Source organism: Solanum stenotomum, chromosome 8 (genome assembly GCF_019186545.1).
Source record: "Solanum stenotomum isolate F172 chromosome 8, ASM1918654v1, whole genome shotgun sequence".
In the NCBI taxonomy this organism is placed as follows: domain Eukaryota; kingdom Viridiplantae; phylum Streptophyta; class Magnoliopsida; order Solanales; family Solanaceae; genus Solanum; species Solanum stenotomum.
This window is the reverse complement of record NC_064289.1, coordinates 36,793,247-36,811,121: the sequence shown is the minus strand read 5'-3', so window position 1 is coordinate 36,811,121 and position 17,875 is coordinate 36,793,247. Positions and strand designations below refer to the sequence as shown.

Below are 17,875 nucleotides of genomic sequence, written 5' to 3'. Positions count from 1 at the left end.
GTACCACGGTCTGAGATGATAGAGAGGGGCACCCCATGCAACCTCACTCTCTCTTTCACATACACCTTAGCCAATTGTTCAGCATTATAATCTGTTCTTACCAGAATAAAATGGGCTGACTTAGTCAACCTATCAACCACTACCCAAATAGAATCAAACTTTCCCAAAGTCTTGGGAAGACCTACCACAAAATCCATGGCTATCCTTTCCCACTTCCATTCCGGAATTGGCATTATTTGAAGCAAACCTACAGGCCTTTGATGTTCATACTTCACTTGTTGACAATTCTGACATTTGGCCACAAACTCTACTATATCCTTCTTCATGCCTTGCCATCAATAAATGCGCTTCAAATCTCGATACATCTTGGTCACACCCAGATGAATTGAATATCGCAACCCATGAGACTCTATCAACAATTTTTGAATCAAATCATCAACTCAGGGAACACAAATTCTTCCTTTGAAACTAAGTACACCTTCCGCATCAAGAGTGGTCTCTTGTGCCTTACCAATTGTAGTCTTCTTTCTAAGTTCCTCCAAATCTTCATCTTCAAATTGTTTGGCCTTGATCTCCTCAATCAATGTGGCCCTCGCTTTAATGCTAGCTAACACCCCACCTCTTTTTGAGATGCCCAACTGTATGAGCTTAGATTTTAAGGTCTAAATTTCCTTATCCAAAGGTCGTTTGGATACACTCAAGCAGGCTAAACTACCCATACTCACTGTTTTTCGACTCAAAGCGGCTGCCACCACATTAGCCTTGCCCGGATGGTATTGAATGGTCACATCATAATCCTTGAGTAACTCTATTCACCTTCTTTGTCTCAAATTCAGATCCTTTTGAGTAAACACATGTTGCAAATTACGATGATCAGTAAACACTTCACACTTAACACCATAGAGGTATTGCTACCAGATCTTAAAAGCAAACACTACCGCTACCAACTCCAAATCATGTGTTGGATAATTTCTCTCATGTACCTTCAATTGACATGAGGCATAAGCTATAACATTCTTATCCTACATCAACACAGCACCCAAACCAGAATGTGAAGCATCACAATAAATAATAAAAATTTTACCTTCAATCGGTAATGCTAGAATAGGCGTGGTGGTCAAGAGAGTCTTGAGTTTTTGAAAGCTCTCCTCACATTTTTCAGTCCATTCAAATGGTATTTCCGTTCTGGTCAAATTAGTCAAGTGAGTGGCAATAGAAGCAAAGTTCTTCACAAATCCACGATAGTAGCTAGCGAGCCCCACAAAACTCCTAACTTCAGTCACAGAACTTGGTCGAACCCAATTCTTAACCACCTCAATCTTTTGAGGATGTACCATTACCCCTTCTTTTGAAACTACATGACCCAAAAATGTAACTGAAGTCAACTAAAATTCACAGTTAGAAAATTTAGCATACAACCTTTGTTTCCCAACAACACCTAAAACAATGCGAAGATGGTCGGCATGCTCTTCCTAACTTTTCGAATAGTACAAAATATCATCAATAAAGACCATAACGAAAGAATCAATAAATGGTTTGAACACCAGATTCATCAAACTCATGAAAGTTGCAGGCGCGTTGGTCAAACCAAAAGACATAACAAAAGGAGTCCTAAATGCCATCTTGGGCACATCCTCAAGCCTAATTTTCAATTGATGGTAGCCAGACCTTAGATCAATCTTAGAGAAAACGGACGCCCCTTGCAATTGGTCAAAAGGATTATCTATTCGAGGAAGAGGATACTTGTTTCGAATAGTGACCCTATTCAAGTGTCGGTAATCTATACACATTCTCATACTACCATCTTTTTACTTAACAAACAAAACTGGAGCACCCCATAGGGAAGCACAAGGACGAATAAATCCTTTATCAAGAAGCTCTTGGATTTAAGCCTTAAGCTCTCTTAATTCTGCTGGAGCCATGCGATATGGAGGGATAAAATAGGGCGAGTACCAGGTTCTAAATCAATGCATAAGTATATATCCCTATCCGTAGGCATACCAAGCAAGTCATTTGGAAACACTTCTCTAAATTCTGACACCACAGGAATAGACTCAATGGATGGAGCCTCAATCTAAACATCCCTAATATGAGCCAAATAATCCAAACAACCTTGCTCTACCAATTTTCTAGCCCAAATGGAGGATATGATCTTAGCTTGTTTAGGCTTGTACACCCCTTCCCACTCTAATTTTTCCCTTCCTGGAATTTCTAGAGTTACAGACTTAGTATTATAATTAAGCACAACATAATAGGGGGACAACCGAGTCATGCCTAAGATTATATCAAAATCAGTCATATCAAAAATCACTAAATCAGCCCAGGTCAGAAAACTCATAAACAAAATAGGACAAGCACGATAGACATGGGTGACTATGACTGACTCTCCAACTAGGGTAGAAACATGTACAGGGGCATCAAGTATATCACAAATCATATAAAACTTTGAGGAAAATCTCACGGATACATATGAATAAGTAGAACCCGGATCAAATAACACATTAGTCATCCAATCACAGACAAGAATAGTACATGTGATCACCGCGTCAAACACATCTGCCTCATTCTTGCTCGGAAAGGCATAACACTGAGCCTTATCATCTTGATGAGCCACTTCTCTTCCTGGTTGCACATTACCCCTGCCTGTATTACCATTTCCTGTACCTCCACGACCTCGCTGATTACCTATTCGCCCACCTTGTGGATGTCCTCGACTATTATTACTATTTACCGCGGGTACCACTGCTCTAGATTGTTGCTACGCGGAGTCTAACACACGTGTGTAGGGAAAATCTCTCCTCATATGCCCAGGTTCACCACAGTTGTAACATGTACCACCAAAAGATGGTCTAGCGCCCGTCGAAGGTGCTACTCCCTGGCTATCCTGAATTAAATTATGAGATGGAGTTCCTGAGTAATTACTTGTAGAGGCGGGCATAGCGGACTGAATTGGCTTGGCTGCAAGCGTAGGCCTTCCGCACCCCTGGAGTAAGAACCTTGAAAGTTACCCGAGTTCTTGGCCCTTTTTTCCAATGCCTTAGCCTGACCATCTCGCCTCACACCCTCCACTTTGTTAACATAGTTTGTTACCTAATTGAAGCTCCTCCCTGCAGAAGTCATATGAACAGATAATAATTGCAACTCAGAATTTAGTCCCCTAATAAATAACCAGATTCTCTATTCCTCAGTAGTCACCAATTGAGTAGCATATCTAGAAAAAGCATAGAACTTGGCCTCATAAGCAGCCACAGTCATACCACCTAGCTCTAAAACCATGAACTCATCCTTTTTGAGATCCCTCAAAGTCCTACACAAATATTTCTCCAAAAACAGAGCACGAAAATAGGTCTAAGAGAGTGGAGGTAAAGTTGAAGATCTACATTCCATATAAGCTCTCCACCACTGCTTAGCCTCACCTTGAAGTTGAAAGGACACAAACTCAACCCCAAGTTGATAGACAATTCCCAAATTATGAAGCCTCTCATAGCAATCTAAGATGAACTCATAAGCATCCTCATTCTCAGAACCAAGAAACACATAAGGCTTTAGCTTCAAAAACTTAGTCAACATTTCATGTTCATTACCAGTCATACCAGAACCCAACAAATGACAAAAGAAAGCATCGTTACCTCTCGTTCCAGCTGTCTTGGGCGCAGTGCTAGCAACAAGGGGATTAGCGGAAGCTTGAGTTGCTTGAACAGAAGGAAGCACTCCAGGACCAACCAACTATTTCAAGAATGACATGACCCGTCGAGCTAACATTGGGTCTATGGGAGGAGCATCGGGTTCACTTCTCCATTCATTTGGAACAGATTCGACTATAGGACCTAAAGAGGGTTCTTTTATAGTTGACTCCTCATCACTGCTACATTCCCTTTGAATTGATATAGAGGGTTGACTATCTTCATCATCAGAATTTAATCTAGTCTCAACAGATTTATTAGAATCATCAAAAACAACATGAATACATTCTTCAATATGTAAAGTACACTTATTAAAAACTCGATAAGATCTACTAGAGTTTGAGTAACCAAGAAATATACCTTCATCACTTCGTGCTACAAAATTACCGATATTGTCCTTGTCATTGTTGTGAACAAAGCACTTGCATCCAAATGGATGAAAGTAATTGATGTTGGGTCGTTTGTCATTCCATAGTTCATAAGGTGTCTTTTTCAGAATAGGTCTGATTAGACATCTATTTAGCACATGACAAGCAGTACTTACAGCTTCTTCCCAAAATTTGTGTGGAAGAAAATGCTCGACTATCATTGTTCTAGTAATATCCTGCAGAGTCCTGTTCTTTCGTTCCACGACTCCATTTTGTTGGGGTGATCGAGGTGAAGAAAAGTTGTGAGTGTATCCTTTCTCATTGCAGAACTTTTCGAATAAATTATTTTCAAATTCTCCTCCATGATCACTTCTTATGGATGTAATGTAGTAACCTTTATCTCTTTGAACTTTCTCACAGAAGAACTCAAAATTTTTTAAGGTATCATACTTGTGAGAAAGAAACATAACCCAAGTAAAATAAAAGTAATCATCAACTATTACAAAAGCGTACCTTTTTCAACTGATGCTGGCAGTTCTGGTAGGTCCAAATAAATCCATGTGTAAGAGTTGTAGAGGTTTATTTGTGGAGACAATATCCTTACCAGAAAAAAGATTTCAAGTTTGTTGTCCATTTTGACAAGCGTCACAGAGGTGATCTTTGGAGTAATCCAGTTTTGGTAAGCGAAAGACCAATTCATTATTAGCAAATTTCTCAATTAATAGCATGCTTGGGTGACCAAGTTTCTTGTGTTATGTTCTCTATTGTTTCTAACTGAGTCAAGAATGTATACATTCTTGTCTCTACTTCCTTGTAATAGATTGTTTCCAGTAGAATCTTTTATCAAGCATAAATCCTTTTGAAAATGAACTTCTAGATTTGAGTCACATAACTGACTAGAATTATTGAATGAGATAGTACCAATACCAATTACCATTCCTTTTGAGTTATCACCGAAACGAATGTTTCTTGCCTTATATTCAGCAACGGATTTGAAGAAATTTTTGTCTCCTCTCATATGATTTGAACATTCGCTATCCAAGTACCATTTTCCTTTTGATTTCTTGCGGTGCTCCTGTAAAATAAAAACATTATTTCCTTTTAGGTACCCAAACCTTTTTGGGTCCTTTAAGGTTAGAGTTATTCAGAGTTCTTTTGGGTCTCCAAACCCATTTAGATGAGTTATGATTTCTATACCACCAATTGTAAGATATATGACCAGACTTCCCACAATAATAACAAAATTTAGGAGTATCTTCTTCATAATTGGAGTCATTACTGTTAGATTTTGCATCAATCGACTTAAACGACTGGTTGCAACTAGAGTAATTTCCAATTGAAGCGTTTTTACTGCTAGAGACCCTTTTAGAGGAAGTTTCTGAAGAATTTGATTTCAAAGATTTTCAAGCGCTATTTTCAATTCAAATATTTCTTCATAAAGGAGATCATTTTCAACTTCACTTACTTCTAATTTGATTTCCAAATTTCTTTTCTCATTTTGAAGGTTTCTAAAATCAGAAAGCATAATAGTAAGGTCTGTCACATCACGATCTAGCAGTTTTTTTAAATCATTACAGTTGTTACATACCTCAGTGCTTGATTCTCCAATAGCCATAACGCATACATTTCCAATTTCTTTATGTTCATTTTCATAACAGTCTTCATCACTCCAGCTTCTTAGAGCTTTGTTCTTTTGATTTCCTCTGGAATAATTTTTCTTTGTTTCTGGACATTCACTAGCTATGTAGCCATATTTTCCATAGTCGTAGCATTTTCCATCATTTCTTGATTGATCAGTTAAGTACTTTCCACTTCCAGGATTTCTTCCTCTTCTGTTGTTCCTGGATTTTCTGTAGGATTTCATTACTGCTCTGGTAATAAGAGCAATTTTATCTTCTGCTAACTCTTCTTCTCCTTTGTCTTCCAAATTTGCTTTGAATGCCGCAGTTTTCTTTTTGGATTCTTCTTGACCCTTTTTGTTGAGATGAGTTTTCTCAATAGAAATTAGATCTCCTCTTACCTCATCATAGGTTAGAGATTTTAGATTCATTCTTTCAAGAGCAACTACTTTGGCGTACCATTGTGGTGGAAAGCTTCGAAGGACTCTTCAAATATGCTCAATGGGAGGATATGTCTTTCCTGAAGCTTTGAGTTCGCCAATGATTTTACTCAGTCGGGCAAACATGTTTTCAATAGTTTGTCCCTCCTTCATTTGAAAAAGTTCATACTCATATACTAGCAGACTGATAATAGTTTTCTTGACTTTATCAGTTCCTTCGTAGGTAACCTCCAGTTTATCCCACATCTCATTGGTAGTATCACAACATGATATTTTTTCATATTTCTGTCCATTAATAGCATTGTAGAGAACATTCTTTGCTTTGGAGTTTATTTGAAAAACTTCAATTTGTTCATCAGTATAGTTCTCCAAACTTGGAATACTAAAAATTTGACTTTCGTTTTAACTTTTGGAGATAGGAATTGGAATGTCACCAAGTTTGTTAACTCTCCAAACCTTCACATCATAAGACTTGATAAAGATTTCCATTCTTACTTTCCAATGAGAAAAATGTTTTCCATTAAAGTACGGAGGTCTTGTTTGGGAAGCTCCCTCTTGAAATAATGCTCCCATAACATATTAAGCCATGATCTTTTTCTCACCTGTTGTTAGACTGAATTTTTTTTGTGAGATGAAGCTCTGATACCAATTGAAAGTGCAAGAGGAGGGTTAATTGCTATTTTTTTTGTTTTTCTCTTAAGAGAAGTAGACTTAAAGTGCTATTTAGTCGACTACTGAAAGCAAGTAAGAGTAAATCAAAAAATAGGAAAGTAAATTTCACATAAGATGTTTTTATATTGGTTGGGATACAATGTGGATCTTACGTCCAGTCCCCTTGGGTTGCAAAGGTGTTCTCTTCACGCTTGTGAACTGTTCGTGTTAGTACAAGGATGAGTGTAAACTATTTATACTCAGTGTTTGTTTCACTCTTGTTTTGATACAAAACCTTACCAATAATATTTTTCTCTCCTCTTTTTTTATTTACACAGTAAAACTAAGTAATACAATACTTGATAAAAGTAGAGAAGGGAATGTGAGATGATTCAGACATGTTGTACACTTCCTTCTGTTAGTCGAGCCTCCATTTATAGTGTTTGAAGTCTTGAATTTTTTTTGTGAAGAGATAGCAACCCAAGAGATTTGATCCTTCGAAAATAAGGCAAGTGATCCTAATTTTCCAAGAATAAAGCTCAAGACTGATTTCCAGTCTTGGTTCTAGTTCAGCTTCCTTGATTTTCTGTATAGCCGTTGTATCTTCCTTAATTGACTGTAGTTTGTAGCCGTTGTGTTCTTCAGTTTCCTTGCTTGAGTGTAATCGTGATATCTTCAGCTTTCCTTGAATGTTGGTTTGAATATAGCCATTGTGCTCTTAATTGTCGAGATATTCTCTTTCCTTGGTTTGTGCTTTCTGTGATTTTTGCATTCTGAAGATCTCTTCATGAATCCTTGATTTATTGTGTCTCAATCAGGATCCTTTGACTGGTAATCTCCTCTTGATTTGTGGGGATCCAAGATTGATTCTTTCCCTTTTTGGTGATCTGTTTACCTTGCAAAGAAATAGGTTGGTTATCATTAAAACTTTACTCTAACAAACCCAACGTTATGAAAGTCTCATATACCTCATAGGATCAAATCATTGACGAAATCCGCAATCAATTCCTTACAAAAATGACGAATCTTGATTTTCCTCTTCTCTTCTCTCTTGAGTTCTTCTCTCTAAGCCCTAGCATGAATTTTCAATTTTGCAAACTGAATCAATCAGTTTTAACCTTAATTAATTCACTAAAAAATAACTAAATCAAGTGGATATGGAAAAGACCAAAATACCCCTTAAAAATTCGATTTTGACTTTCCTTATCTTGACAGCCATACTTCTAATGGGCATATCTTCCTCATACGAACTCGAAATTGAGCAAACTTGGCGTAGTTGGAAAGATAATCCAAATATCTTTCCTATGGTATCTTTTAGTACACCTAACTCATCTTGAGCTAGGATTTATGGTCGTTTTAATTTGATCCAAAACTCATACTTAGCACAACTTAAACAAATTTCCAGATTTTTATTCTTTCCAAAAATGACTCTTTCTAATTTTAGCTCTTTCACTTAGCGAGGTGTTACAGAAGCACCATAAGAGTAGTGAGGAAATATTGCTCGACCCTACACCAAGTGAGGCGCTAACATCTTGCCCACCTTCAACCACCGAAGCAACTAACAAAAAACATAGCGAGGAGGCCGTTGACGTCGCCGCTGGAGAGGAATGGGTTGCAAGGTTTGAAATGGAAAGGCAGGCCGTGGAGATATTACGCTGGTGTTTGAATGAGGTTGATGACAAATTCAAGACTCTAGAGGACTTCACCCATGAGGAGAACAACAACATCCGCAAGGAGTTGGAGGGACACCAGCGTGCCGAGTTTGAGATGAAGGAGGCTATCACTCCCTTAGAGTATCGGCTCATGGATGCAATAAGTTCAATTGAAGCCATGAGAGCTAATATAAAGTCACTCAAGAAAGGCGTTGAAGCTGGAGGATTACGTCATCCGACCGAGATAGGGAGGCCAAGGTCAAGGCCCTCAAGCCACTTATGTTCAAAGGCGTATGTGACTTATGGCATTTGGAGAATTACTTCAAGTGTAGTCGGGTGAAGAGCGACGAAAACAAGATCAACATTGTCGTGTTGTATCTTTCGAAGATGTCATACTATGGTGGAGGCGCTAGGAGTCCGATATAGGGAAGGGGTTGTGCACTATCAACACTTGGGAGAAATTCCGAGAAGAGTTCAAGAAAGTCTTCTTCCCTAACAACGTCATCTATGAGGTCAAATATAATTTTAGAGAATTGAAGCAAACGGGTAGCATTTAGGCATGCGTGAAGGAGTTTACCATTCCCACGCTTCAGATTCCTAACCTCACAGAAGAAGATAGATTGTTCCACTTCATGGAAGGATTGCAAAATTGGGCCGAGACGGAGCTGGAGCGGCCACAAGTCAAAACCATCGATGAGGCCATCACACAAGCCGAAGCTTTGACCAACTTCAAGTATGGCATGTATGACAAAGTGAAGGAAAAGGACACGAGGAATAGTCATGCTAAAGGTGGGGGAGATCGTGGCCAACAAAAGGAGCAGTAAGCGAATCCTAAGCAGAACGACTCCTACGAGTCAGACAATAAGAGGTTCAGGCACATAAAACTATACCGAGAGGAAGGCGAAGACCACCAAAGGAGATGGTTGCTACATATGTGGTGGACCGCATGGCTATGCCAGGATCCTTGAGATGAAGAACCTTGGTGTAATCCTATGTGAGCGGAAGGAGAAGGATGCAGAAGAGCAAGGGCAACACTCGGGCACGACCAGCTAGGCATGGTTGGACTATGCGGATCTATTGTCAAGCAGACGGAGAAGGCGGAAGATTTTAGCACGCAATATAAAGATATCTCCATCAATGGACGACCAGCTCGGGGTAGAAGCCAACATAATGACCAAGACGGTAGCAGCACAGTTAGGGCTAAGTTATGATCTGAGCAACACCCGCCTCAAGACTGTCAATGAACCACCGACTCCCGTGTGTGGAGTTTCCCAAGGAGTTAGAATCACATTGGGGAAGTGGCAAGGTAAGACTAACTTTATTGTCCCTCCTTTAGATATATTTGAAATCATTCTTGGGAAAGAGTTCTTCCAAAATTGCCATACAATGATCGACCCCTACCTCTAACGACTCATGGTCATGGAGCGAGAAGGTTCATGCATGGTACCTCTAGTCAAGGTGCCAAAAAATGAAGGACATGCCCAATTGTCGACATGAAGATCGTGAAGAGACTTAAGAAAGGAGAGTTGGCGTTCATAGCCACCATTACAGTTCATGGTAGTATACTTGGATGACATTGTCATCTATAGTAACACTTTTGAGGAGCACGTGGAGCACTTGAAGAAGGTTTTCCAAGTCTTAAGGGAGAACCAAATCTATATCAAGCGGGAGGAATGAGAGTTCGCCCAGCATGAGGTACACTTCTCAGGGCATATAATCAGCCAAGGTGAGCTACGGATGGACGAGGCTAAGATCCTGGTGATCCAAAAGTAGGAGGCGCCTACAAAGGTGACCGAGATGAGATCATTCCGTGGACTTGCGAACTACTATCGCAGGTTCATAAGTTACTACTCCGCTAAGGCCGCTCCACTGACTGAGTTGTTGAAGAAGAATAAGTTGTGGGTTTGGAGTGAGAAGGGCCAGAGGACGTTTGAAAGTCTCAAGGCCGCGATGACAGAAGAGCCGGTCTTGGCGCTACCCGACTTATCAAAGACCTTCGAGGTACATACTGATGCATCATATTTCACCATTGGGGGAGTCTTAATGCAAGATAGGCACCCAATAGCATTTGAGAGCCACAAACTCAATGAGATCGAACAACGCTACATTGTGCAAGAGAAAGAGATGACTGCCTTTGTACATTGCCTACGAAGGTGGAGACACTACTTACTAGGCTCCAAGTTCTTGGTCAAGATGGAAAATGTGGCCACTAGCTACTTCCAGTCACAAAAGAAGATCACTCAGAAGCAAGCTAGGTGGTAGGACTTTCTAGCCGAGTTCGACTGTGTCTTGGAGTACAAGTAGGGAAGGAGCAATGTGGTGGCTGACTTACTGCGTGGGAAGGCCGATCTTGCTACCATTACTAATGCTCATTGTGACATACAAGATTCTATCAAAGATCGCATGCAACACAATATGGAGGCCAAGAAGCTTATGGAGTTGGCTTACCAAGGCAACACAAGGCGCTTTTGGGTGGAAGATGTCTTTTTTCTTACTGTCGGACGAAGTGTCGATGTACCCAAGTTTGACTCTATCAGGCGGCAAATCATTAAGGAGAGCCACGACACGCTGTGGGTTGGGCATTCGGGGAAGCGAAGTACGAGGGTGTTGATTGAAGTAGTCTATTACTGTCCACCCATGCGGGATGACATCGAGTGCTATGTATAGACTTGTCTTCTGTGCCAACAGGACAAGGTGGAGCAAAGGCAATCGGGAGGGCTACTAGAACTACTACTTGTGGCAGAATGCCCATGGGACAGTGTGACCATGGACTTCATGACTTCCTTACTGAAGTCCGACAGGTATGGAACAATCATGGTCGTGGTGGATAGAATCTCGAAGTATGCTACCTTCATGCCCGCCACAGTCGGTAGCACTGCAAAGGAGGTTGCTCAATTGTTCTTCAAGAATGTTGTGAAGTATTGGGGGCTGTCGAGGCATATTATTAGTGATCGAGATCCCCGCTTCACTGGGAACTTTTGGAGAGAATTGTTCGACATACTTGGCACGGAGTTACACTTCTCCACTAGTTTCCACCCACAAACAGACGGCCAGACGGAGCAAGTTAATGCCTTATTGGAGTGTTATCTTAGGCATTATGTAAGTGTGTATCAAAAGTACTATGCTAGGCTCCTTGATATGGCACAATTTTCTTCCAATCTGCAATGGAGCGAGTCCACTGGGCGCACACCATCTGAGTTGGAAACTGGCCAACAACCCCAAAGTCCGCACTTTCTACTGGTTGCTTTTCATGGAAAGAGTTTGGGAACCTACCATCTTTCCAAGGGATGGGAGCAACAGCTCGACACTGCCAAGTCCTACTTGGACAAGGCAGCCTAAAAGATGAAGAAATTTGCCAACCACAAGCGATGCCCCACGAATTACCAAGTTGGGGACATGGTCTTCATAAAGTTTAACCCCATGACAATTTAAAGAACTAAGGGGAGTACATCAGAACTAAGTGCAAAAATATGAGGACCTGTTTAAGATCATTGCCAAAGTAGGCAAGATCTCTTATAATGTGGAGTTGCCTCCATACGTCAAGATTCATCCGATTTTTCATGCAAGCGTCCTCAAGACATACCATGAGGACAAGGAGGATCCCAGTCAGAACCAGCCAAGACGGGCACTCATAATTGTCACTGTCTCGCATGACCGAGAAATCGAGTGAATCATAGACTATCAAGCAAGAAGGAAGCGAGGCCAGCAATTTAGTGTCATGTTCCTTGTTCATTGGAAGATACAAACTCCGAAGGAGGCCACATGGGAGAGATATGAAGACTTGTGGCAATTTAAGGACCGAATCTGGGAGTTCTTACAAGAACAACGATGTGTCGCAGTCGTCACATCAACAAGTAGAGGAGCGTATCATGTCCCGTCACTTCACTGTTCAAATTCGGTATCCGAATAAGGGAGAAGAATCTAGAGTTGTGGAGAGGTTAGTAGAACACTCTAGAACTCCCTAGATACTTTCAAGAAAACTTTAGAATTCCCTAGAACTTGTAGAGAATTCTAGATTAGAATTACTGTGTAAATATTGTAGGGTCTTGTAAAGTAATTATTATTTACACTTAGGCCCCTAGAGAGTAATATTGTCACGACCCAGACCACCGTGATTGGCACCCACACTAACCCTCTGGTGGGAGAACCACTACCACAACCCGACTAAGCAACTTAAAGAAACTAAACCATTTAAAGATACAGAAGCAGATTTAAATGATGAATTAAGTACTGAGTTCCCATAAACTCAGAAGGTTTAACAAAAACAACCAAGCATAAACTTCGCGGAATTCTACCCCTAGACCTAAAATATATTATACCAAAACTCCACTAATCAACTAGTCTAAGAAAAGGGGGAGTAACCCCGAAAACTAAACATAAGTAAAGTCTTGATATATAGTCTGAGTCCGAAAATAATGGACTAAACTAATGATGGATCCATGCCAGCTTGAAAGAACTGGTTCACCCTCTTATTCGGTCTCGGTCAATGATCTCCTAGCTCAGGTATGTCAGTAGCCACCTAAAGATGCCCTGTACTAAACAAAGAAGAGCAAGAGTAGTATCAGTACACGAAACCACGATGTACTGGTAGGATCACGCGGCTACTCCGGTAAGCATAATATACGCAAGTAATTACAACACAGTAAACACACATATACAGGATGCATAATTCAATTATCATTGTAGGAGCAATATTCAATTTCCCAATATCAATGACAGGTAGATATGAATGTAACAATCACAAATGGTCCTCTTATGGAACCCATATCCAAACAGTTAGTGTGTCAGAACCTGACACCCGATCCAATAAATGTGTGTCAAAATGTGACACCTGGTCCAATATATGTGTTGGAACGTGACACCCGGTCCAATATATTTATCAGAACGTGATACCTAGTCCAATTAGCACAACCACAGTCACAATCACACCCATAATGAACAGTGCACATAGTCACACAGTCAAGTAACAAGTTCATGACATGTAATTATTCATACATAATCATTTCATTAGATTCGATTCATGTTTCCCTATTCACATACATGCATACATACAATGGAGCAATTAACAAGCATATATAACACAACTGGAAGTCAAACCATCACCTACCTCAAAACCAAGCCTGAATACTCCTAAGACACTTGAGCCTTCCCTTTCTGGAGTCTTTCATCTTGTTCTTGGTCTAGAACAAGTAATTAATGCAAGGATCAATAAACAAGGACTAATTTAACCAGATTATAACAAAATATCAACCCAAGGCCAAACCCATGATCCTAATGCTCAACTAGGGCTTTTCCCATCATTAGCTTCAGGCCAAAACCGTTCCCCAATGATAATTAACAAGGATTCTAAGTTCTAAGAATCAAAATATGGATTAGGGGAGTAATTAACTTTCCTTTGGCGCAGTAATTCATAGGAAAAGTATGAGAAACTGTCCTAGGTCGTTCCTTAGCTCTTAAGAATGAGATTTTGCAGAAAATAACATTTTTGGGGTTTTTTCCTGATTTAAGTCGCGACTAGCCAGCCACAGCAGGCCCCATCCTGACAGAGCAGCCCCGCCCTGGCGGAATTAATCTCGCCCAGGCGGCTTGCACAGAGACATAAACTCGGAATTTAAGTTCCAAGCTCCCATTTCGCAACACACTTTCAAACCTTGACATTCTAAAAGTACAATTTAACGCCAAGATCGATTTTGGGAGTTCGACTAGCCCGAATTCTATTATGTAAAGTCGTACAGGCTCCTTAACGTCTTGGCTATCCACTCACGTGATTAAACCCATAATTAAATCCCCCATATCTTACCAGATTTCCCTAAACGTAACTTGACTCAGATTTCGTCCAAGTTTGGCCTAGGCGAGAAATTTCCAAGTTACTACTCAGAAGTTTTCGATCCCAAATTCCTTCCTTACTGGCTTTTGCATAACGGCGGGAACAAGTCATTAATATAAATACCAATTTATCCATCACTCTTCCCCGAGTGGTAAACTAAGAGAACTGGCTAAGGCAAGAGTTGAGTAGTACCTGAATCATCGAACAACTACGGATACTTTTCTCACATGTCCTTCTCGGCTTCCCAGGTAGCTTCTTCAACCAGACAATGCTTCCATTGAACTTTCATGGACTTTATCTCCTTGGTCCTCTTCTTCAGGACATCGCGATAAGGATTTGCAACCGATTCCTCCTCATACTGAAGGTCTTTGTCTAACAAAACTGAATCTCCCTTTATGATGTAATCTCTATCCCCATGATACTTCTTCAACATGGACACATGGAACACTGGATGGACTCCAGATAGGCTAGGTGGTAAAGCCAAACTATAAGCCAGTTGCCCTACACGGTCAAGAATCTTAAATGGCCCAATGTATCGAGGACTAAGCTTGCCCTTCTTGTTGAATATCATCACCCCTTTTATGGGTGACACTTTTAGAAGGACTTGCTCACCAGTCTGAAATGTCATGTCCCTTTGAAACATTACTTTTTTTGTCGACTCTGGGTTTCTTCAAGCTTAGCTTGGATGCTTCTCACCTTATCCTAAGCATCTTTCCCCAAATCAATCCCCAAAGGTTTCACATCTCCCGCCTTAAACCACCCTATTGGTGATCTACATCCCCTCCCATAAAGTGCCTCAAACGGTGCCATGTCTATGGTGGAGTGGTAACTTTTATTATAGGAGAACTCATACAAAGGTTGGAACTTATCCCATTTCCCTCCAAAGTCAATCACACATGCCCTCAACATGTCCTCTAACACTTGAATAGTTCTCTCTGACTATCGGTCTTTATGTGGATGGAAGGCTATGCTAGTGAGTTGAGTGCCCAACTCTTCATGCAATTTTCCCCTAAACTTGGATGTGAACTGCATACCACGGTTCGAGATAATGGAAAGGGGCACCCCATGCAGACTCACTATCTCCGTCACATAAACCTTAGCCAACTGTTGATCATTATAGTCTAGTCTGACTGGAATGAAGTGGGCTGACTTAGTCAATCTGTCAACCACCACCCAAATTGAGTCAAACTTCCCCAAGGTCTTGGGTAGACCAACCACGAAATCCATACGTATCAATTCCCACTTCTATTTAGGGATTGGAATTCGCTGAAGCAAACCGACATGCCTTTGATGCTCATTCTTTACATGCTGGTATTTTTGGCACTTAGCCATAAACTCAACTATGTATTTCTTCATGCCAGGCCACCAATAAAGTCGTTTCACATCTTCGTACATCTTGGTCACACCTGGATGAATCAAATAACGTGAACCATAGGATTCTGTCAACATCTTCTAAATCAAGTCATCCACTCGGGGAACACACATTCTTCCCCTAAAACTAAGCACACCACCTGCATCAAGAGCCTTATCTTGTTCCTTGCCATACATTGTCTTCTTTCTAAGCTCATTCAAACTCTCATCCTCAAACTGCTTGGCCTTGATCTCCTTAATGAATGTAGGTTAAACCTCAATGCTGGATAACACCCCACTTTTCTCTGAGATGCCCAACTACATGAACTTAGACTCCAAGGTCTGAATCTCCTTGGCCAAAGGTCGCTTAGACACACCCAAGCAAGCTAGACTACCCATACTCACTGTCTTCCAGCTTAATGCAATTGCCACCACATTAGCCTTTCCCGGATGAAACTGGATGGTAACATCATAATTCTTGAGTAACTCCATTCATCTTCGGTGTCTCAGATTAAGGTCCTTCTGGGTGAATACATGTTGTAGACTACGATGATCAGTAAACACCTCACATTTGACACCCTAAAGGTAATGCCACCAGATCTTGGGAGCAAACACTACCGTTGCAACTCCGAGTGATGCGTCGAGTAGTTTCTCTCATGCACCTTCAGCTGTCATAATGAATAAGCTATGACATTTCTTTTCTACATCAACACAGCACCCAAGCCAGAATGTGAAGCATCACAATAAACAATGAAATCTTTACCTTCCATCGACAGTGTCAAAATTGGTGTTGTGGTCAGAAGAGTCTTAAGCTTTTGGATGCTCTCTTCACATTTGTCAATCCACTCGAAAGGCACCTCATTTTGGGTCTGCCTTGTCTTGTTAAATGTGTGGCGATAGATGCAAAAAATTTCACAAACCATAAGCAGTAGCTAGCGAGCCCCACGAAACTCCTAACTTCAGTCACAGAGCTAGGCTGAACCCAGTTCTTGACTGCTTTGATCTTTTGGAAATCTACCATTACCCCTTCATTTGAAACAACATGCCCCAAAAAGGCAACTGAAACCAACCAGATTTCACACTTGGAAAATTTTGCATACAACTTTTGTTTTCCCAGGACACCCAAAACAATACAAAATGGTCGGCATTTTCTTCCTTACTCTTCGAATAAACCAAAATGTAATCAATAAAGACGATAACAAAAGAATCCAGGAATGGTTTGAACACACCATTCATCAAGCTCATGAAGGTTGCAGGCGTATTGGTCAACCCAAACGACATCACTAAGAACTCATAGTGCCCATAGCGGGTCCTGAATGTCATTTAAGGTACATCCTCGGGCCTAATCTTTAACTGATGGTAACCAAACCTTAGGTCAAATTTAGAGAAAACTAATGCACCCTGCAACTAGTCAAAAAGATTATCTATCTGAGGCAATGGATACCTATTCCGGATGGTGACCCTATTCAACTGTCGATAGTCTATGCACATCCTCATACTACCATCTTTCTTTTCAATAAACAAGATAGGAGCAACCCACGGGGAAGCACTAGTACGGATGAAACCTTTATCAAGAAGCTACTGGATTTGAGCTTTAAGGTCTCTTAATTTTGTCGGAGCCATGCGATAAGGAGGAATTGAGATAGGGGAGAGTGTCGAGCACCAAGTCAATGCAGAAATATCCCTATCCAGAAGCATACCAGGCAAATCGGTAGGAAACACTTCCTTGAATTCAGACACTACATGAATAGACTCAATAGAGAGAGACTCAGTATCAACATCCCAAATATGAGCTAAATATGCCAAACACCCCTGTCCCACCAGTTTTCTAGTCCAAACGAAAGATATGACCTTAGCTGGCTTAGGCTTGTACACCCCTTCCCACTCTAACTTTCCCTACTCGGGATCTCTAGAGTCACAGACTTAGCATTACAATTAAGCACAGCATAATAGAGGGACAACCAAGTCATGCCTAAAATTATATCAAAGTCAGCCATATCCAGAATAACCATATCATCCCAAGTCTGAAACCCATACACATGACATAACAAGTACAATAGACATGGGTGACTATGACAGACTCTCCAACTGGGGTAGAAACATAGATGGGGGCATCAAGCACATCACAAACTTCATCAAATCCCAAGGCAAACTGAACAGAAAATACCTGTAACTCGGGGTTCAATCCCTTAACGAATAGACAATTCCTATCCTCCTCTATAGTCACCAACTGTGTAGCATAACTGGAAAAGGCGTGGAACTTAGCCTCATAAGCAGCTACAGTC

General features: G+C 40.8%; 3 protein-coding genes across 5 annotated transcripts in view; all 3 read left to right on the top strand.

Moving 5' to 3' along the window:
• The window catches only part of LOC125873377 (vacuolar protein sorting-associated protein 27), a 1,193,133-nt gene that overhangs the window by 603,133 nt on the left and 572,125 nt on the right, over positions 1–17,875 (top strand). The window lies entirely within an intron of this gene.
• LOC125873368 (uncharacterized) overlaps positions 1–17,875 on the top strand; it is a 414,450-nt gene that overhangs the window by 131,964 nt on the left and 264,611 nt on the right. The window lies entirely within an intron of this gene.
• Positions 10,211–11,752, top strand: LOC125873753 (uncharacterized). The gene is made up of 3 exons (XM_049554616.1): positions 10,211–10,549; positions 10,718–11,017; positions 11,102–11,752. Exons 1-3 carry the CDS (start codon positions 10,211–10,213, stop codon positions 11,750–11,752), a joined length of 1,290 nt encoding a protein of 429 aa, XP_049410573.1.